Here is a 22356-nt window from a genome sequence, read left to right on the forward strand (position 1 = left end):
TTACAGGGTTTCTTCATTAATGAAACTTTGGCTTTGAAAAGTTTGTTTTTACACAAACAAAAAAATTTGCCGTCTCTCAATATGCAAAGCATTGCATTATATTTCTGTGTATTTTCAGGTGTGTCGTGAATACCAGCGTGGCAACTGCTCTCGTGGAGAGACGGACTGCAGGTTTGCCCACCCTGCCGACAGCACAATGATCGACCCCAGTGATAACACAGTGACGGTGTGTATGGATTACATAAAGGGCCGCTGCTCCAGAGACAAGTGCAAATACTTCCACCCTCCTGCACACCTGCAGGCCAAGATCAAAGCGGCCCAGCACCAGGTCAATCAGGCCACGGCCGCCGCTGCCATGGTGAGCACATCCTCTACTGTACATCACACACACATTATGATATAATGCGGTTCTCATGCAATTAACACTTTCTTAGATGGTATATACAGTACTTGATCCTGGGTTAACATTTAGATTCAAGTGCCATTTTTAAAAGATGTATTTAAAGGAATAGTTCACCCAAACATTTGCTCCCCCTCAGGCCATCCAAGACGAAGATAAGTTTGTTTCTTCATCAGAACAGATTTGGAGAAATTAAGCATTACATCACTTGCTTACCAATGGATCCTCTGCAGTGAATGGGTGCCGTCAAAATAAGTGTCCAAACAGCTGATAAAAACATCACAATAATTCACAAGTAATCCCCACCACTCCAGCTCATCAATTAACGTCTTGTGAAGTGAAAAGCTGCGTGTTTGTAAAGAAAAGAAAACCTCTATCCATTATATTGCTTTCTCTAGTGAAAAAGTAATCTAATCTGAATCAGGAGAGAAATATGCACAGATCAAGCACCGTTTACAAGCAAGAACAGTCCTAAACAGTTTTACTCAAATATGCTGGTGGATTTTGATGTGAGAGGACAACAGGGGATGGACTTTTTCACTCGAGGGTGCGTTTTTATGGATTATTATGAACTCAACCATTTTTATCAGCTGTTTGGAGTCTCATTCTGACGGCATCCATTCACTGCAGAGGATCCATTAGTGAGATAGTAATGTAATGTTAACTTTTCCCAAATCTGTTCTGATGAAGAATCAAACTCATCTACATCGACCGGCGAGTGAGTACATTTTCAGCAGATTTTTATTTTTGGTTGAACTATTCCTTTAAAAAAACAAATGTTTTAATTAAAAAAATAAAATAAAATAAAATACAGCAGGAGTCTTTAAATAAGGATTTATGACTACTTCATGTTGAATTTCTAGAAATTGTGTAAAAATAATGTAGAAGGAACTTTCTTATATGGTTACATATTTGATCTCAGGTCAACATTGACATTTCTGGAAAAAAAATCAGCAGTCTTTAACAATAAATAAGGATTTATGAATGTTTCTTATGCATTATATTTTTTTGATAGAGCTCTGTATGAGATATTCTATACATAGTCATTTCCATTCCCATTTAAACTGCACAAATACGTAATACATCCCGTCCAGCAGAGGGCAGCATCATAGTTATTTTTATGTAACATTTCTGCACATTAAATGTATGTTTGCAATCCAGCGCAATGTTATCCACTGTTGACGTATTACAAGTATGTTTACTGTCAATGAAACCCTGTAAATGTTACCATAATTGATGTACTTGTTCATTTAATCTCAGTACAGAGTTTTCTAAAACAGAATGGACTGTATTTCTGCATGCCTTAGTCCTGATATCCCCCTATATACTGCATTCCAATGATTTGTTTTTATTTGTTTTTTTCACCAACCCAAAATGCACTGCTGCCCCCATGATGCACCTCTGCTTGCTGTTTATGTTAATGCGCTTGAACCCCATTGGCCCATTGCCATCATGTGCTCGCTGCCTGCTAATTAAGACTCAGTCGGCTGTCAAATCACTGAAGCGACCCCTCGAAGCCACCTTTGACCTGGTACTATGACCTTTCACCTTTTTGCTTGGCATGTTGCTTTATTGTAGTGTCTTAACAACAGAAGAAAGATAATTTGCAAGCATAGTCCTTTTGTTATCTGTTTATTTAATGCCTCTGTTGTGTTCTATGTTACCATGTCGTGTGATCAGCTGACTGCGGCAAGCATATTGAGCAGCTGTGAAACGAGAAACGAGATATGCAAGTCTGCCGCAATCAGATCATCACACGTGTGTTATTCCAGGGCATAAAGACAGGGCTAGATGTTCTAAACTTTAGTGACATGGCTTCTATATGTTTATGTTCAGTATGCATGTTTAGGATCTCTGTGTAGTGCATGTGTCTATGGGAGGGGTAGCAGCAGAAGACTACTAAAGCTCCACCATTAAAGCAACAGAAAAGATCTAGTCTCTTTCTCACACTTATCATGGAGTGAGCAGTGCAGTTTATTTTCCTTTTTTTCTTTTCTTTTTCTTTTTTTAGTTATTTTCGTCACTTTTGTCTGCAAAACATTTGAGTAGTGCTACGCTTGCTTCATTTGCATTGAGTTAGCAGTATGGATGTTGTAATGTTAATGAATTAATACTCTCCTGATGTAAAACTAATAATGTAAATCACAGATGTTCAGTGCTAATTTTAGTTATAGTGAGAGAAACTGGCTCTTTGGCTTTGGCTTGTGCCGTAGACATGTATTAGCTGCCGCTTGCTTGCTTGTTTGTCAGAATCGAGCCCTGTGATGTTTTGCCTTCTGATGATAATTCTGTCTTTTTCTTGTTCCTTTCCTGTCTTTACTCTCTTCTACACATCCCGACCCGTTCCCCATTTCCTCCACCCCCCTTCCCTGTGGTCTTATCGGAGCAGGGAATTCCTCACAGTGTCATGCCACCTTTACCAAAGCGGCCTGCGCTTGAGAAAGCCAACGGTGCCACGAGCATGTTCAGTGCTGGCATGCTCCAGTACCAGCAGGCTTTGGCCAACATGCAGTTTCAGCAGCAAGCTGCCTTTATTCCGTCAGGTAGGGCTTCTCGTCAACCCTGACCACTCCTTGATCTCACCTTTGACCTTTCTAAACCATAGGGGATACACGAAGACATGGGATATTTATTTATTGTTATCAATTTTTTTAAGAGACAGGGTTCCCACTGCCATTCAAAAAAGAAATACTAAAGGAAAATTCTATTTTTTTTATTTATTATGTTAAAAATTATTACACTATATAAAATTGTAACTTCATTGTAAAGTATTAGAATATTTATACTATATTAAAATATTGTTATACCCTACTATACTATGTAATTCATAAAATTATTCTTTATTTATATGTATATATAGTATAATATTATACTATAGTATAGTAGGGTTTTCATTTAATTTATTATAACAATATACAGTATATAACATAGTATGGTTTGGTATAATTTCTTATAATAAGATAAATATTAATATTTTACTATTTAAATAGTATAAATATTATACCACTTTATATTCTATAAATATTTTATTTATATATAGATACACACACACACACACACACACACACACACACACACACTGTGTATACAGGTATATTATACATATATTATACTAACAATAATAATATGACCTTCATTTTGCCATTTTAATGATATTAATATTATAATATAGTATATATCATATAAATATAGTATAAGAGTGTAGCATGGAATAATATATTACAATAATATACATATTGTAATATTTGTAATAAGTTATAAAATGATGTATGTAAACTTATGTATATTACTGTAATATATGTATATTGTTGTAATATATTACATATAATATTATAATTAAAACATAATTATCACATTAGATAGATATCTTGTAATTGGTATTTTTTTGTCTGGTTCCATCAAACTACTGGGATGCAGTGTTGTTTATACCTGGTGCAGGTATTTTAAAAATCTATATACAGTAATCTCAAATTTCTGGAAAAGTCATAGAAAACCATTTGGTCAAAAGGTGTGGGAACCTTGTAATATACAGTATGCACAGTAAACTGAGCAATAAGTAATGGGGCTGTCTGTCAGTTTCTCTGTATCACCTCATCTTTGTATCACATTTCTACTCTGGAACATATCTGTAGTTGAGCTCATGGCTTTCACTGCAAAATACAGTTGCCAATAACCCTGGGATGCCCCTCAGTCATACTAACGTCTGCTATGGTGACTGTCACATATACACAAGTTTGTGTGAGCTCACAAATACATGTGCTCCCTTCCTGAGTTCACGTTTTAACTAATCGGTCTCTTATGGACATCATGCTGTATCACTGTAATGATTATTGTCTTCCTTTAATTATGATTTCTTCACTCTAACCAACCTTATGATGGGCTGTTGTGATTCTTCTCCCTTTCCAATCCACTTCCTGTTGCAATGCATGATGGGCAGGCTCAATATTGTGCATGACCCCTGCAGCGAGCATGGGTAGGTTTCTAGACTTCCTCCTCATAGTTGTTCTCATGCCCTCAAAATCCACATGGCCTACAATCTGGCATTAATAAGTGGGCATCTCTGTGAGTGCTTCACTTATGAAGCATCTGTGATTTAAAGTTAAAGTCAACATGAAACAGCATCTGCAAAGCTGTTTATTAATATGACATATTTCTAAGTTAAACAGAATATTCAAGAAGATATGTAAAGGAAGAACTTGATTTGATCCATCAGGAATTGCAGTGGATTGTAAAAAGTGGCCTTTGGGCTCCTGAATGGTGGCAAGTTATAGGAGTGAATACATGATCATATTATTGTATATTATTGCATTTTGATTTCATGTTGACTTTAAATACACACAAATATGGTTTCTTTCACTGTGAGTTGTAATTATAGCATTTTGTGTATTGTTTTGTGGGTTTTGGTGGCTTTTTAAAAAGATAGTTAGCCAAAATATGTAAATTCTGTCATTTACTCACCCTCATGGAAGACAAAAGGAGAATTTTTGAGTAATCTTACTGTGCAAGTATAAATATGCGGAATGGAGAATTAAATTTTGGTGATTTTTAAAGAATGACAACCTAAAATTTATAAACATAATTTATACATAATATGTGAACACTATTATATAATATTAAATATTGACAAATTTTTAATAGTATCTATCTATCTATCTATCTATCTATCTATCTAGATAGATAGATAGATAGATAGATAGATAGATGTATAGTATAATAGTATAATTTTAGTGCGGTATAATTTATCATAATAATGTAAAAATTGTAAAATAGTATAAATAAAGTTTATATATTTTAAATGTAATATTGTCAAATATAATTAATATCTTATAATTTATTATAGAAATTATAGTGTGTGTGTGTGTGTGTGTGTGTGTGTGTGTGTGTGTGTGTGTGTGTGTGTGTGTGTGTTATAGTACATGCAGTACAAGTATATTTACACACACACACACACATATATATACAAACATACAGTTCATATAAGTACGTAATTTTAGAATAACGTGAAGGTGAATAATAATAATAATGGCAAAATTTCCATTTTTGGGTGAACTATCCCTTTAACTCCTCACTCTGAATTTAACACTTTATAGTTGATACTCTTTTTCACTGCGGTTGTTTGTGGCTCATATAATCAGTGTTGAGCATGATGTTCAAGTAACAGAAAATATGAGAAGGGTTAAATGTTAAAGTAGTACATGGAAGCTGAAACCTAAATGCAAAGTTTATGAGATGCCATGCCTTTGTTTCCTTCTCCTTGTAGCTCTTGATGTGTTTGGCTCGTATGACACTTTACCTGCCCTTATGTCTTCTTTAGAACAATCTCTCTTGCCACCACTTTTAGTTTGCTGTTTGCTGATATCACCGTCAATGCTCACTTTTCTTTCCATACCCCTCTGTGTCCACTCACTCATCATGTTTGTGCACCTGTTGGCCACACTCCCTGTATGTGTGCTTATACCATTTTCCTTCTGAAGTTCCCATGATGCACGGCGCTTCCCCGGCCGCTGTGTCCGCAGCAACCACATCTGCCACAAGTGTTCCCTTCGCATCTGCATCAGCCAATCAGGTTTGCTCTTTTATAGCCTTTTTTCTCTCTCTCTCACACACACACATACACACACTCTCTCTACCTTTCTCTTTCTGTCTGATGGATGTTTCTGAATGCCGGGGGTCCTTTTAAAGTGATCTCTCCCCCTTGTTGGCCTACACAGGTTTTTTTTTTTTTTTTTTTCAAGTCGTGCACTTTTTGTGGTACTTCAAACAACAGACTCACAATGAAAGTTGATTTGACCTGTAATTTTTTTTTCACTGTATACATTGGCTGCGAAAAACAAGAGAATGGACTATTAAGATATAAATTGTTTGAAGTATCTTCTGTACAGGTTTTATGCACAGAATGCACTAGAAATTAGTCTGAAGTTGCCTGAGCGCTTTGAAAATGGTGTAAAAATGTAATTGAAGCGCAAGAAAAAAATTGAAATTTCTATTAAAGCACCATTACAGTACCATTTCTTGTTATATTTGACGGTTATAAATACCATTTTAATATTGTTTTTTTTGTCCTTTTTTTATTTTGAGGACTCTTCTCTATCAAAGCTGACTACCAACGAATACATGCAATTGGTATGTATGAGGTAGTTTTTCTTAGTCTTTTGCTTCAGGTACATCTTTGCCGGCTGTAAAGGTTAATTCATTTCTTTTTCCCCGCTTCATTTTGTTGTTTTGCTGATCAAGAAACAAACAGAATTTCCACTCATATGAAAGCTATTACATGTCTCAATGATGTAATCAATACAAACCAGCGTTACAGGCCACAGAATAGCGTTACAATGACAGAATAGTCTGTTGTAAATGATGATTTACAAATATGACCAAGGTTTAAAACATGAATAGAAACTATAAAGCAGCTTTTCGAATACCTTCAGTTATTGAAATAAAAAGTGAAGGTCAACAAGTTGGAAAAATGGAATGTGCATGGGAATACACTGACTTCTCCCTGCCTCACATGAGAAAGATTTATACTAATAAGCAATGATTCATCATTTTCTTGAATGGCCTTTCTTAATTTGTGTTTGGTTTGACTCATTCTCTTCTTAACTGTCATGGGGAGGGAGTGAGGGTGAGGGAAAATACTTAGTCTTTGAAAAGATTTTTGTAAAAATAAAGGTCATAATGGATCTTGTTTTATGCATTTTCTCTCTCTCTCTTTCTCTTCATTTTCAGATTCCAATAATATCTGCAGAGCATCTGACTAGTCACAAGTACTTGACGCAGATGTAGTTCCAGTCCACAACAGTAAGTGATTTTTATTGATATTTTCCAGAAACTGCTGGATTTGGGCCCTGCCTGTCTGAGAAATTTAACTGTAATTGTTTGATTTAAAGCAAAACCTCAACCAATTTGGTCATTATTTACTCTCTTTTACCCTCATGTTATTCCAAACCCATATGTGGTTATAAGGACATAAAAGGAAAATTCTGAAAAAGTTGGTTTCCGTACAATGACTTTTATTATGTTTTTTGGGGGGATTTACTTTTTTGAAGATTAAATGTTAACTGTCACTGTTTGGAAAAGAGCTTTCCAAAATGTAAATTTTGCAACAAAATTCTAAATAATTTAAATAATGACAGAACACAAAAAGCACAATTCTGAAGAAGTTCTTTTCCATACAACTAGTTCATAGTGACCATGTGTGTCAAGCTCCAAAAAGGAAACTAATGTGCAGGTTTCAGTCTGTTCATCTCGCAAAGCTATATAAAGCTTCAGAACACTTAATGCATCTTTACACAGCTTAGTTAAAGGGATAGTACACCCAAAAATGAAAATTCCCATTTACATCATTTACTTACCCTCAAGTTGTTTCATACCTGTATGAGTTTCTTTCTTCTGTTGAACACTAAAAAGATCATTTGAAGAATGTTCTTAATGAGACAGTTGACAGTAGCTATTGACTTTCATAGTAAAGAAAAGTATGGAAGTCAATGGCTACCGTCAACTGTTTAGTTACCAACATTCTCCAAAATATCTTCTATTCCTGCTCTGACACACCTCAGTCCACTGTATGTCATTAACAATGCTGTGTAAACGCATTCATGCCACCTCTGAGCAGCATTCAACTGTGTAAGGACACCTAAATGCTTCTTCAGGTGCTTCTATGCCACCTTCGCAGTGTAAATTTGATATTAGAATACAATGATAAAGTCACATGAATTACTTTTATGGCACTTATTTAACTTGGCATTGTATGGAAAAGAATTCCTCAACATTCTAAATAATTTAAATAATGACAGAATTGTTATATTTGGTTGAACTCTCACTTTAATACTTATTTGCAAGTGTTCTAAATATGTACTTTTTCTACTTTTCCTCAGATCACAGGAATGTGCTGTTGCCCCAGCCAAAAGGCAAACAAACAAATTTCAAAATTTTAACGTCAAGATCACAGCCGGATAGAATATATGATAAAGATTAGAATTTGTTCATCCATGATAGTAGGGATTTACTGGGGTGAAACTGAATGTCCTTCCACATGATGTGTAGAATTTGAGTGAACTACATCATTATGTCAAACAGGATGGCATTTTTACTCTCAAGCTGGATTCATTTTCATTTTCATCTGACTTAACACCGTTTTGGCATGTTAGTAGACCAAGAGATATTTTTTGTGATTCACACCTTGATTTTCTTTCCTCGAAATTTGTCTGAAGGTTTACAAAGTTACAAAAAGGTGCACCTTGAATTGAAAAGCGAACTGAAAGTCAATATGGCACAAAACATCCAGCAAATTAATTAAATATATGTAGTTTTCTGTATCTTTAGTTCTGGCTTCTAGTTAAACTAGATTGTAAGCGCAGAGTCGAGATTGACAGATGAATGTTTTGGGTAGAAACCGATCGATCGCCTGAGACCTTTCAGAAGCACATTCTTGCAAGCTTTATGTACCATAACCACCGGCTGAATCTCAGACACCGATCTAGAGTGTTATATCAACAGTGTTATTATGTTTACCAGAGATTAATGTTTTTATAGCGCTTGTTTTTATACATAATTTCACAAGTGTGTGGGTTTTTTATGAAACGTGCCATTTTTATTTGTAGATCATCCATTAGGCCTTGTAGAACTATAAAGCCTTTTTGACTCCTATGAGAACAGGGTTGCCTTGTTCCTAATGCCCTGTTTCTTTATATTGCCTTGATCGAGAGAATGTTGCGTTAGAGCGGAGAGGGTAATCGAGAGTCACGTGTGTCGTTAGGAGAACGTCAAGGTAGTGTAGAATCAGCAGTCGCGTGCGGAAACGAGAAATGAGCGATTGTGTTCCAGTCTTCACCGTAACGTGTGAGGACTCTAAAAAATTATGCTGGAAAAGCACTGCTTGAGTATTTCTTTACAGATTGTGAGTTCGAGACTCGGTACACAGAAAGATTAGGTTAGTGATGGGTCAGGGTTTGTCTTCAGTTCTCATATGTGTTGATTTTGAGTTGTTTTCGAATATTTCATAACCGCTGGATGATGTAAAAGAGGAAAGGAGAATATAATGAGACATTTTTAACATTAAGTTGTGCCAAAGTCTTTTTTCCTCTTTTTATTATTATTATTATTTTTTTTTATTTAAATGTGTTTTGACTGGGTATACTGATCACGGAAGGTGAATAATTTGCATAGCTTCGTTTCACATACAAGGCTGCTTGTAAATCAGGAAACAGACACAAGGGTTTTAGTGTCACAACCAGACTCAGGATGAAACGAATGAATCCGAGTTTCTCGGCGCAAGTTCACTTGAGTCTGGATTTCAGCCTGGTTTAGGTGCACAGACTTGAAAGGATGCACGCCATTGCCGTTTCCTCACTAAAGCCTTATATATCAGTGTTTGAACCCACCCAAACATTCTTTCAATCACAAATGGTAAATTACAGCGGATGAGATTTTATTCTTCACACTTATTTTATGTGTATATTAATCATGTTACACTTAACGTTCACTCTGTTTCAAAGCCTTTGTTAGAAATGTGTGTTTGCATATAAAGATTTTTTTTTTTTTGTATTTGACAATATTGTCATAGAACTGTTTTAGAATGTAGGAAATGAATTATTGTTTTTCTTACTGTCACTTTCTTTTACATCATGTTAAGTTCATAATGTTTATCTAGTAGTGTTGTATTCTTAATTCTTCATGTTAGTTTTCATGGTAGAATGTTTGAATTTCAAGGATTTTGGTTTTGAATTTGTTGAACAAAATGTTTTATCTTGTCTTAAAAAAAAGAGTGAAAACGACAGAAAGAGAGTTTATTTGTAGCTATGGTAAGGTTGATATTTTAACCCTTTATTTTGTGTCGAATCAAGACCACATCTACAATTAGCTGGTTAAAGTATCAATTTTACATGCTAGAGAAAAAGAAGTTATTTTCTACTGTATGCATTTCAGAATTGAAAATCGTCTTGTAATATTTCAAAAAATAAGAAAATCCCTCAATGTCAGGCCAAAATGAGCAGCAACATGTCTCCAGAGATTTCTGAATATTTAAAGATGTAAAACAAAGGAGGGAGGTCACAGGGTCGGGCCTCGAGCTGCAAACGAGAGAGAGCCATAACTTAAGGGACGAAGGTTGACTTTTTGCACTTCTGTACATAGTCAATATAAAGAAAAGAAAAGGAACATGTATAATATTGAGATCTTATTTTGAATAATAAAAGATTCTATAACTATGAGAAATTTTCTTAGGATAATTTAAGAATTAGAGTAATAGTCCAGCTAACAAATGATGCTTGCAGAAATATGGCACAGCTCTTTTATTATCATTTCCGGCCATCATGTTCAGAAAAAATGAAAAATAAAGCTCCGCATTGCCTGCATACAGTACCGACACATACCGAGAGTCTCAAAAATTGGCAGTACACTCCGCCTCGTCATGATTTCCACTGTGGGGAATTCGGTTTTGTTTACAAATAGATACTACACCTTCAAAAACACAGTATTTGTCATATGGTGGACATAAATAACTGCATGAAAAATAAAAATTAACAGAGTAAAATTCTCATAATAGATAAGTACGTAGATAAGTTAATTTCTCACAGTACCGTAACTATCATTGTTACAGCATAGTGTAAATCAAGTATCTCGATCGATATCTGAGCCTGAATTGAGGCACATTCACCAATAATCCATCTGAGTATAACCATAAGAACAGTACAATTATTAAAAAGGCCTTTAAACCGACTCTAGATGCTAGCAAAAGACGTCCACTTAACACACGACTACAGAAGAGTTGCTTTGTTACTTGGTAATGTGCCTTCAGCAGGGAAAGGACACCAACCACACACACACACAAAAAAACAAAAACAAAATGAATGTAACTGTCAAATCCTCCGCTGAGGTCAGCGTTTTACTCATTTGAGGTTGCTGCACAAGAGCTATTAAACCAAAGCATCACTTTCCTTCACTAAACGCAATGCCTAAAAGCTGGTCGGCCGCTGCAGACGGCGAAACCACAGGTGGTCCTACCTGCTGAAAGCACTTGCTTTGGATGCTTAACGCCCTCCATGGAATCTTACACCTGCCCTTTGCTTATAGTTGCTGTAAGATATTGTGCTGCATTCTAAAAGACTTGTTTTATGCACATTTATTATTGTTAGAATTGACTCTTACTGTTATGAGTAAAAAAAAAAAAAAAACTTAATAAAATGGATTTGCTCAAAAAGTGTCTGTGTGGTGTTTCACTTTCTTTTCTTCTTGTTCAAAAGGGTCAACTTTAATATTTATGTATAATGTGGTTTGCTTAAAAGATTTATAGTCCAAATTTTGTAGGCTTTCTTTTCTGGATATTGAGCTTCATGTGCCTTTTTGTTGTGTTTAAAATCACATTTATCATTTTAAAGTTCAGTTTCTTTGTTTTTGCTCTCATACATTGATCACAGGTGTGTCTTGTTATTTGATGTTGATAAGCCATTTGCTTTATATGTGTGTGTGTGTGTGTGTGTGTGTGTGTGTGTGTGTGTGTGTGTGTGTGTGTAGTATGTCATATAGTTTTACTTATTTGGTGAGGCTCATTTTTCATATTAAATTTGTGGTCTCTTGCTTTGAATGACTGGCTTTCAAAACAAAATCTAGGGAAATATATCAAGAAAAGCATATTTAGGCATCCTTCCACTATTGTAACTCTCCAACAAAGCATGCATAAAGTCCAAAAAATAAAAAGACTCAACACTTTACTTTGTTGAATGAGGATAAATGAAAGTAGTAATAAAATTGGTAAAACATTACATTTGTCATTTTTAAACTTTATGTAATTTGAAGCTGAACTATTTTTTGATAGTACTAAATTCTTGCATGGAATGAAAGCATTGTTTTAACAATGTTCTATTACCTAAACATTCCCGATGGCTCCATAGGAAGGAAGACACTCAATCTAAAGCCATTTCACACTTAGGATCCCTCAAAAAAGGTCACTGGCAAAGCATCTTGGATAGGCCTATTAAAAGTTAAATATTCACTTTTATCAATATTCTCTTTTTTCTTCATGATCCATATATTGCTTGCAAAAATATAGTCAGACTACACATATTTTTGAATGACTGTCAATGGAGAAGGATGCTCTTTGCTGTCAGATGATGTACAGTAGTTCAGGCATCTACCAGCAGACGTCATGATAAGATTAATACGCTATTGCTGTGACGGGTGTGACGACGACTCTGTTGTTAAGGCACGTTTGCTGTTGAAATGTCCACCTAATATCATACTAGCCCTTATAAGCCTAAAGAAGGTACACAAATTTTTCAGTTGTGTTTATTTTTATTATTGTCAACAGGACACCATAATAATTCCAAAGAAACAGGATTTTTTTTCAAGCGGTTTCTCCCCATAGCGGCCCATTATAAATGAAAACACTTGGAAAGCACTGAATATATGAATTCAGACATTAAGATCCCTGTTGCATAACCGGCCACCCCATCCCTCCTTACAATTGCACTGCCAGGGCTGTTTGCAGGTGCCGTGTAGGCACCCTGGGTAAAGTATGCACTCATCACAGCGGGGGCCCTGCCACCCAATGAAGCACTTGCACTGACCGGGGGCCTCACAAAAACCATGTTCCTCACTACATCCAGATAAGCAGATAGCTGTTAAAAATGATAGGGAGAGAAATCCAGAAATTAGAATTTTTTTTTTTTTTTTTTAAACGTTCAAAAATACAATATAAAAGATTAGATATGTATACTATACTTGCTTGTTATTGGATAATTAGATTTGACCAAATGGAATGTATGTGTGTGTGTGTGTGTGTGTGTGTGTGTGTGTGTGTGTGTGTGTGTGTGTGTGTGTGTGTGTGTGTGTGTGTGTGTGTTTGCAGTTTTTATAGCATATCATGTTCAAAAAAAAAAAAAAAAAAATTAACTTACGCTCTGCACAATAATCGCCTTTCCATTCGGGTAAGCAAATTCTGCTGCCAGCGTCGTCACAGGTAAAGTGACCGAAGGGATCATCTCGTGAACGGCAGAAATCAGTGCAGTCATCGCCATAGTAGAATTCATCACACACTACGCGGTAGGAAAAACGTAGCTCACTTTGCTCTCCTAGATGCTCTCCTAGGGACCATTTCTGACCAATAGTAAGATTTTTTTTGGTGACGAAATGGCCAATCATATTTTTTAGATTCTCTGAAAAAAAATCATAATGTATAAATACATTTTAAAAATTGGTATTTAAATAAATTGCAAAAAGAGGAGGCATAGTTACCTGTTGGCTGATCATTGGAGGACTCTGCACTCCATGCTTCTATTATCACCGATACTGTTCCCTGTAATGACAGTAATTTTTAAGATGCTGTCGAACCTCCATTATTCATTGAAATAGACACGCCCCCACTTTCCAAAACCACGCCCTCCAAAGACGCGCACAAACGCTTGGGTGACCATCGTATTCTGAGGTGAAGCATGGGAGCATAAGCGCCTCATTTTAGTGTCACAGGTAAGAGTAAGCAACTGAACTTTAGTAGTGTTACGTATCTCCAATGCATGTTGTGTCAAGTACACAGCGCAATTTTCACTAAAGTTCCATATCAAAACTGTTTTCAGACAATCACGTGATCAGTGACAAACGAATCTTGGCTTTCTGTCCAGTAAAGTATTTCCTGGCTTTATGGCTGCTGTAAATGTTATAAATCAGCAGGTGACACTGTTGTCAATGCACCAATGCTTTAAAAGCTTTTCCTGGCAGAATTCAGTGAAAGCCTAAAAGTTTCATTAGTCTTTTCACTATTATTACTGTACACTAATCCTGTATAGGTATTTAGATGTTAGTTGCCAAAAGCAGCAGTTGCAACATAATATCCTCACATTACAATCTGACAATCTTTTTTAAAGGGGTGGTTGATCAGCTTTTTTCGAAGGCCTGATGTCACATCCATCAGCTGGTGTGCCTATGACAGCCACCAGAGGGCACTCTTCCCTGATCACTGTCTGTTTGTTGTGGACTTCAATTCCCATCACCCTTTGCACGGACTATCATGTTTCATTGCTGTCAGCTGTTTGTTTTGTTGTTGTTGTTGTTTTTAATTTACCTAGTCAGCTCACCCTATATATACCATGTTCCCTGAGCTTTTGGTTGCTGAAGCATTGCACTGTATTTGTCTTTGTTTACTGATTGTTTTTTTCTGGTGTTACATTCTGGATTACCTTTTGCTTGTACTTCTGCCTTTTTGCCCTTGTTTTTGATCGTTGTTCTGGATCTCACATTAAAACTGCACTTGGATCTTCCATGTTTTCTTAGAGCATCCGTGACACTTGATTGTGTTTATGGAGTGCAGTGTAAAGTGTTCATGCTTTGTTTTGTTTTTTTTTTTTTTTTTTTTTTTTTTTTTTTTTAACATATTTTACCTTTATTCTACACTTCGGTGTTTCCATTCTCCTAAAACGGTCTGTTGAGTTCCTGGTTCTGTGAAGCCCCTCCCTCAGAAATAAACAATGGCCTCTGATTGGTTAGCTGGCCTAGTGTGTTGTGATTCACTAACTGCCTAGTGCATGCTATCCGGAAAAGTCACACCCCCTTACCATTACGGGTATTTGCATGTTCCCGGGGTCAGGGTTTATGTAAACATCAGGGTTTGTGATGTCACAATCCCGGGAAGAAGCTTGTTGTTGTCCCTACCAGCCTTTCCCTTTGCATTGAACTTTGAGCGTCGTACCTTTGCAGACGTTGTTTATGCTCTAACAGGAACATTACACACTAACTTAAGTTTAAAAAGTGAAATCATAATCAAGCACCCCTTTAATGTTCACTCTTGAGCTACTCACCAGCCACTTTAAGTTAAAGGGCACAGTTATTGGTGCACTAGTGGAGATGGAGCTCTGGTCTGTGCTCAATGTTCCCGTCAGTCCAGTGCCATTAGAACATGCCAGTCTATATGATATGACGTCCTGCGTGTAGTTCAGGCAAACACGGAAAAAGACCTGACAGTCTCTGGACTGTTTACACACACTGCTGCTGGTGGTTGTGAAAGAGTGCACTTTCAACTCAAACACACCAGAGGATTTGACCTACAAAAATAATAAGACGATGTGTATCAGCACATTACACATATAGCGGTTACAGCACTTATTAAAAAAGAGATTACACATTCAAATAATTATGAAATCAAATACTCACCAGTTGCACTGATATCAAAACTAAGAAGCATGTTGATAAAAGCTGAGCCATTTCGTATCTTATTGTCCGCTGTTGATTATAAGCAGACTGTGATTCTAATATGAAACTTTTTAGATTACAAAAAAAAAAAAAAAAAAATTAAAAAATATAGACGTTAAAATGCAAACTTAGTGGAGTATTAAATGTAGTAATATTGGCTTGGCTGGAGCTCACAAAGAACATATTTCTAGCACCAGAATGTAGAGCACTTGTTTAAATAGGGACCTCAGAGTGGGAGTTGTGTGCTATGCAAATTAATATTGTACTTTGAACATTACACATTATCTATGTATGTGTGTATGCACAGCATTAGGTGTATAACATTGCCTTTTAAAAATGTTTGATTTTTCTGAGAAGGTGTGGGAACACTAATCACAGCCTAAATGTATCAGTAATTTTTTTGTTTGTTTTTGTTTTTTTGAGCAAACTCTTCACATTAAAATGGTGGTTATGATGTGGCTTTATTTAATGAATGACATTTGTTTTAAAAAGCTTCAAAAATGTATATGTTGAAAACCCAGAACAACGGCTAACTATTGCTATGACTGTTAAAATGAATAGAGTTCAAACTGGAAACTTACACCTGCCATCATCTTTCAGATTAAGGGTATTTTTTCTTCACATGTTTAATCATGCTGAAGTCGTTTATTTTGATGAGGGGGAAAAAAACAATGTTTGGATAGTAACATATATTCATATTTCAGACTGCAGGTATTGATAAAAAACAGATCTGTATATCAAAAGAACAGAATGATATATATATATATATATATATATATATATATATATATATATATATATATATATTATATATATACTGTAATATCTTTAAAATGTATACATTTGGGCAAGCAAAAATTTAATTGCATAAAGGGAACTGAAATTATTTGTTGTTATTGTGAAAATTGTTCTCAGATTCTTTTAAGTTTTCATGTAAAATAGCAAATAAAATGCACTCACTGTTATCTATTTTGCAGCTCAGAGCTGTGATATGACAGCATTATTTGTAGGATAAAATCTACTTTGTTAGACGACAAAGTTTAACTGATGATCCCTGATCTAACCAAAACCCAGGATAGAGCTTTTTAGCCAAAAAAATACACAACCTGACAAACAACTTAACAAACACACATGCTTTTTAGAGAAGGACAGAATTCCTGCTCTGTGATCCACATACACTCCTATTCTACAGGAGCTGAAGAATACAGAGAGTTCAGTCTTTATGTTGTTGTGCTTGAATGCATATTTGGAGGGACAGTTGCAGTACAGTCTCTGGGACTGATCACTGAATCCAAATCCATCCTCATCACCCCATCCCTTCCTGTTAATCTTCTTATAGGACACTGATAAACCCACTCATATAATTATGGTAAAATTAGGAAAAAAACTCTATAATCAAAAGACAATTAACTGCACTGTCTTGTTAGTCAGATCTCAGTTACCTGAAAAAAATGGATGTGATTGTCTGTGTGTGAAAGCTGCTTCAGTTCAGCATATCTCCTCTTCAGATCATCAATCTCCTGCTGCAGTTGCTCTAAGAGTCCTTCAGCTCGACTCACTTCAGCCTTTTCTTGATCTCTGATCATCTGTGTCACCTCAGAGCGGCTTCTCTCAATGGAGTGGATGAGTTCAGTAAAGATCCTCTCACTGTCCTCCACTGCTGCCTGTGCAGAATGCTGTTAGGACACACATAAAGAATCATTCAGTTTAGTCTGTTAGACAGTGGGTTACAGTGGAACTGCTTTTCTAACATCTAGCATAGCATTTATTTTTCTCCTGTTAATAACTCACTTTAGGAGTCTCCACAGCCTTTTTCTGCTTCTGAATCTCTTTCTCTTTCCTGGATTATTTCTGAAACTTTCTCTGTATGTCTTCTAAAAAGGGCCTCTATCTAGGACTCATATAGTATTAATAAGATTTGTTGTATACTTGAGGTTTTATGTAATGACTTTGATTTTTTTATTTTTTATTAATTAATACATCCAATAAAGCTATGGAATCTTAGTGGTCCTGTACATTAATACATATGATTTCCAACTTTTATTTCCTATAACTTTTTCCTTTCCTATCTATTCCTATAACTTTTTCCTTCCCTACCTGTTTCTCTGTCCTCAGATGTAGATGAACAGTGTCGAGATTTTTATGTTCATCCATCGTACACAGTAAACAAATACACTTCTGTTCAGTACGACAGTAAACGTCCAGCAGTTTATCATGTAGAGGGCAGATCATCTCCTGGATTCGTCCAGAGGCATCAGTTATCTTGTGTCGTTTACCTGTGCGAAAAGCCTTGCGAAGCTCAAAATGAGTTTGTTTGTTACGGCCTGCTTAAAACTACATTCTGTGACACAACAACAGTAGTATTAATAAACTTTTACAGTGGATTTGGGCGTCTGCCATGACACACACTGTGAGAAATGCTGTAAGTGGAGTGATACAAACGGTGAAAAGATTCCTGTGGTGATACTGTTACAACATCGCACGGCTGGGAAAGACTCTCAACCAATCAGATTCAAGGACCAGACGTAACTGTTGTATATGTTTATTTGACACACACAAAAAAGAGTGGACACAACAAAAAATTACTTTAAAAAAAAAACAACAAAAAAAGAGATTCTGACTGTGTATGATTCGTCCTGTGGCTCAAACGTTGGATCATGGATAAAAAAAAAAAAATTAAAAAAAACATTTGTAAAATCTGTCTACTCTCTTAGATGACACAGTTTCACTGTTGATCCATAAACTCCAAACCCAGGATAGAGCGGTTGAGTGAATGTGGTCTGGACTCTGTGGATGAGGGTCATTGTGTCAGAGACGCTGTAGAAGGACAGAATTCCTGCTCTGTGATCCACATACACTCCTATTCTACAGGAGCTGGGGAATACAGGGAGTTTAGTCTTTATGTTATTGTGCAAAAATAAGTGACAGGATTGAGAGTACTGCAATTTCCAGGACTGATTATTACATCCAAATAAACAATCTTTAGTTTCTCCCTTCCTGCTGATGCTCTTATATGACACTGATATTCCCACACCACCACTCCACTCCACCTCCCAGTAACAGCGTCCGAACACTCTTTCTCTGCACAGCACCTGAGGCCAATGGTCAAATCTGTCTGGATGATCAGGATACGGCTGCTCTGTGTGTGTGTATGTAGCCACTCTTTTTTCCTCAGACAGACAAAGCTGTTTATGCAGAGTGTTTGGATCCAGAGTGAGCTGTTGGGAATCTGATGAAAATGAACATTTAATTTTAATGTTGACTGTTTAATTTAAATCTGTATCTCAGTTTGTATAGTACATGCATGTTGTATGAGTCTGAGTTTGTTGATTTTGAAGGGATGTAAATCATTAAACAGATGCAGCATATGCACAGAATATAAAAATGAAACTCTAAAAATATATCTATACTCTTGCTTCTTTCATTTACTTCATTTGTTGCTAAAACATTACTTTTCATAAAACTATGTGTTTCCTCAATCAAAAATATATGGCCTACTAGAGCTACAGAAAAGGAGACAGGATATTTAACACATTATTTAACACAGTCATGATATTTTTAATGTTAATACATATTTTCTTGAACAATATATAAAGCCTATATTTAAAATGAGTATATATAACATGTCTGATTCTGATTTATCAGTGGTTTTTCTGATCCCTTTTTTTTTAGGCTTTTATCATACTCTCCATTTCTCTCTCTCTCTCTCTCTCTCTGTGTGTGTGTGTGTGTGTGTGTGTGTGTGTGTGTGTGTGTGTGTGTGTGTGTGTGTGTGTGTGTGTGTGTGTGTGTGTGTGTGTGTGTGTGTGTGTGTGTGTGTGTGTGTGTGTGTGTGTGTTTTCATGGTGACTTACACTGTAGGAATTCCTCCCTAGTCCTGGGTTCATTATTGGAAAAAATGTTGATGTATGTAACTAAGAAAATAAACACATGTAATTAGAATAACTTTAATCATTAATTTTAGTAATTATATGAAACAAGTATTACTTTCATATTGGATTTTACTATTCTCCAGTTTATAATTTTTTTTTGAAAGCAACTGTTTCTGTCACTGTACCTCGACCAAATAACCGTTCTATTTTCTCTTTACAAAACAGCTCCAGTATTCCTTTCAGTTGAGAGACAGATCTTCTCACATCATCATAAGGGAGGACAGGACTGACGGCAACTCTGGGAACACCTGTAGATTCCAGAGGTTCAGAGAGAGACTGCAAACTCTAGAGAGAATAAATACAGAAACATCAAAGATAAGAAGAAACCAAAACTTCATTACCAACGTCCTCCCCTATATTTTATTGTATATTTTTTTCCAAATTAATCTAGTGTTTCTATAGCATGTCCAGCACCAGGGTTCTGTAAACTCCTTGGGGTCACTACATAGTCTTTTCGTGTCCACTGATGATAATTATAATTTTTCTAAAACCCTTTTCCTGAAAAATAAATTTTATCCATTAAGGGTAAGCATAGTATACTTTAAATCTATGTGTGAATATAAAAGACAAATGTAAAAGTCACTATGACATCAAAAATGAAAATGACAAAAATTACAAGATCTGAATAATTTGTGTCAGTGTATATACTGTTTTTTTTATATACAAAACAAAACTGATATGTTTTTATGGATTATTTTAGTGTCTCAGATAATAGTTTAATAATATTACACTCCAGTCAAAAGACATTGCTTAGGACAACAGTGCTGTTAGTCTCTGTTACCTGTAAGAAATGGATGTGATCATCTGTGAGTAAAAGCTGCTCCAGCTCAGCATCTTTCCTCTTCAGATCATCAATCTCCTGCTGCAGTGGCTCTAAGAGTCCTTCAGCTCGACTCACTTCAGCCTTTTCCTGATTTTTGATTATCTGTGTCACCTCAGAGTGGCTTCTCTCAATGTACCGGATCAGTTTAGTAAAGATCCTCTCACTGTGCTCCAGTGCTTCCTTTGCAGAGCTCTGTTACAACACACAGACAATAAGATCATCAGTCTGTTAGCCACAGTGGGCTTCAGCGGAACTGAAAAATGTGATCCAACACTAACCAGATTAGTCTGAGTCTCACCTTGTGGGTCTTAATAGCCTCTTTGAGCTCTTGAAGCTGCTTCTGTCTCTCTTGGATTCTCTGCTGGAATTTTGCTTTTATCTCTCCAACCTGATTCTGGGGAATGGAAAAAATGTACACATTAGAAATCTTCAGTCATCCTCAATGGACTCAAAATGTTTTAGTGTGAAAAGATTATGAGTTATCATAAGTTGGTTTGAATGGTTTCCAGATATTTCAAATATGTTAATATTAATATGTGATAATCTCACCATAGACTGCCTAATTGGTTATTTACTTTTTATAAAAAAATTGGTAATTTACTTATTTGTGCATACCTGTTTCTCAGTCCTCTCTGCTTCAGCAGAAACAGCATCGTGATTTTTGTGTTCATCCATCACACACATGAAACAAACACATCGCTTGTCAGTTCGACAAAAAACCTCCAGCAGTCTGTCATGTTTAGAGCAGACCATCTTCTGGAATCGTCCAGCATCAGTTAGTTTATGTCGCTTACTTGAACGAGATTCCTCATGACACTCAAAGTGAGTTTGACAGTAAGAGTCAAGACACACCAGACAGGACTTTACAGCTTTGCGTTTTCTTCCAGTACAGACATCACACTCCACATCTCCAGGTCCAGCGTAACTGAGAGCAGTTCTTGTCTTCTTCAGGTTGTCCACCATTTCAGCCAGCATCACATTCTTGTTTAAAGCAGGTCTTGGAGTGAAGGTCTGTCTGCACTCAGGGCAGCTGTAAACTCTCCTCTGATCATCTTTATTCCAGTAGTCTGTAATGCAGTTCATACAGTAACTGTGTCCACAGGGGATGGTCACTGGATCCTTCAGTAGATCCAGACAGACTGAACATCTTAACTGATCCTTAGCCACTGAAATTTTAGTTTCTGCCATTTTACTGCACATACATTCAGACAGAGCAGCAACTATCTATACATCGGTTTCGTTTTTCGTTAATATGGAGAGAAAAAAATGGTTTCCTTTTGTTTAAGAGACGTGTGCAAAACAGGTAGGTACTGTAGATAATAAAGAACATCCACTAGGTGTCAGTCTCACGCTGAAGCCTAGGCAGGATGATGGATTGGTCAGAGACTCTTATTTATCAGATGCACATATTAACCCCAAAGCAATTGTATAATTTTATGCACAATTTGAGTACATAATGCAAGTTATATCAACTAGAGGAACACTTCCCTGCAGTAACATTACTTAGATTCACTATATTCAATTTTTAAAAAATCAACCTGGGATCAAATCAGCCGTTACAAATTATGGTCTTAGATTTTATTTGAACAGCCAAACAAAATAATATTGGAATAATATTTGTGTATAACTTGTTATATGTAGTGAGTGTTTTGTTGTTGTTGTTGTTGTTGTTGTTGTTTACATCTATAAAAATATAAAAGTACAAACTGGCACATCACGAGTTTTTGACTGCTACAGATGTGTGGGATGGCAGCTGGTTAGCGGGAGATATTATATTCGAACTGAGACATTTCAGGCATTCGTCATGAATTAAATCAAAAAGGTGTTGTGTGCGCTGTGAAAACATTATGCTTACTGTATGTGATCATTGTGCATTTACTCATCATCTCACCTGCAGAAAACAGAATCAGTATTCCTCAAAATGAAGAAAAACTGTGAAATGCAAACTCAGAACATGGCGCAAGCATGCAAGAATTAAATGTTAAATAACACAAATGAGAAAAATGAGAAAAATTAACGCAAAAGTA

The 22356-nt window shown here is 36.0% G+C and overlaps 3 protein-coding genes across 29 annotated transcripts in view; 1 reads left to right on the forward strand and 2 right to left on the reverse strand.

Annotated features, from left to right (window-relative positions):
• LOC109057239 (muscleblind-like protein 1) overlaps positions 1–11594 on the forward strand; it is a 64845-nt gene extending 53251 nt beyond the window's left edge. For 7 of the 27 annotated variants that reach the window (XM_042711183.1, XM_042711190.1, XM_042711179.1 and 4 more), the window contains 8 exons: positions 119–358; positions 1878–1931; positions 2790–2943; positions 4338–4373; positions 5875–5966; positions 6473–6523; positions 7124–7195; positions 8272–11594. In XM_042711183.1, coding sequence (XP_042567117.1) covers positions 119–358; positions 1878–1931; positions 2790–2943; positions 4338–4373; positions 5875–5966; positions 6473–6523; positions 7124–7180 — 684 coding nt within the window. In that variant the 3' untranslated portion in view covers positions 7181–7195; positions 8272–11594. Of the gene's footprint in view, positions 1–118; positions 359–1877; positions 1941–2789; positions 2944–4337; positions 4374–5874; positions 5967–6472; positions 6524–7123; positions 7196–8271 lie in introns of those variants that run through there. The other 20 variants (XM_019074446.2, XM_042711229.1, XM_042711247.1 and 17 more) reach the window with 13 other exon arrangements.
• A 1071-nt stretch (positions 11595–12665) lies between these two features.
• LOC109102056 (delta-like protein C) lies at positions 12666–15775 on the reverse strand. The gene is made up of 5 exons (XM_019115382.2): positions 15536–15775; positions 15184–15426; positions 13628–13688; positions 13291–13548; positions 12666–13011 (listed from the first exon to the last, which is right to left on the reverse strand). The coding sequence occupies exons 1-5, from the start codon at positions 15584–15586 to the stop codon at positions 12806–12808; spliced, it is 819 nt and encodes a 272-aa protein (XP_018970927.2). The 5' UTR covers positions 15587–15775; the 3' UTR covers positions 12666–12805.
• Positions 15776–18027: 2252 nt separating this feature from the next.
• On the reverse strand, positions 18028–21599 carry LOC109102012 (tripartite motif-containing protein 16-like protein). The gene is made up of 6 exons (XM_019115355.2): positions 20945–21599; positions 20628–20723; positions 20288–20521; positions 19632–19791; positions 19429–19488; positions 18028–18803 (listed from the first exon to the last, which is right to left on the reverse strand). Exons 1-6 carry the CDS (start codon positions 21527–21529, stop codon positions 18277–18279), a joined length of 1662 nt encoding a protein of 553 aa, XP_018970900.2. The 5' UTR covers positions 21530–21599; the 3' UTR covers positions 18028–18276.
• Positions 21600–22356: the final 757 nt, after the last annotated feature.

Source organism: Cyprinus carpio, chromosome A2 (assembly GCF_018340385.1).
Source record: "Cyprinus carpio isolate SPL01 chromosome A2, ASM1834038v1, whole genome shotgun sequence".
NCBI lineage: Eukaryota > Metazoa > Chordata > Actinopteri > Cypriniformes > Cyprinidae > Cyprinus > Cyprinus carpio.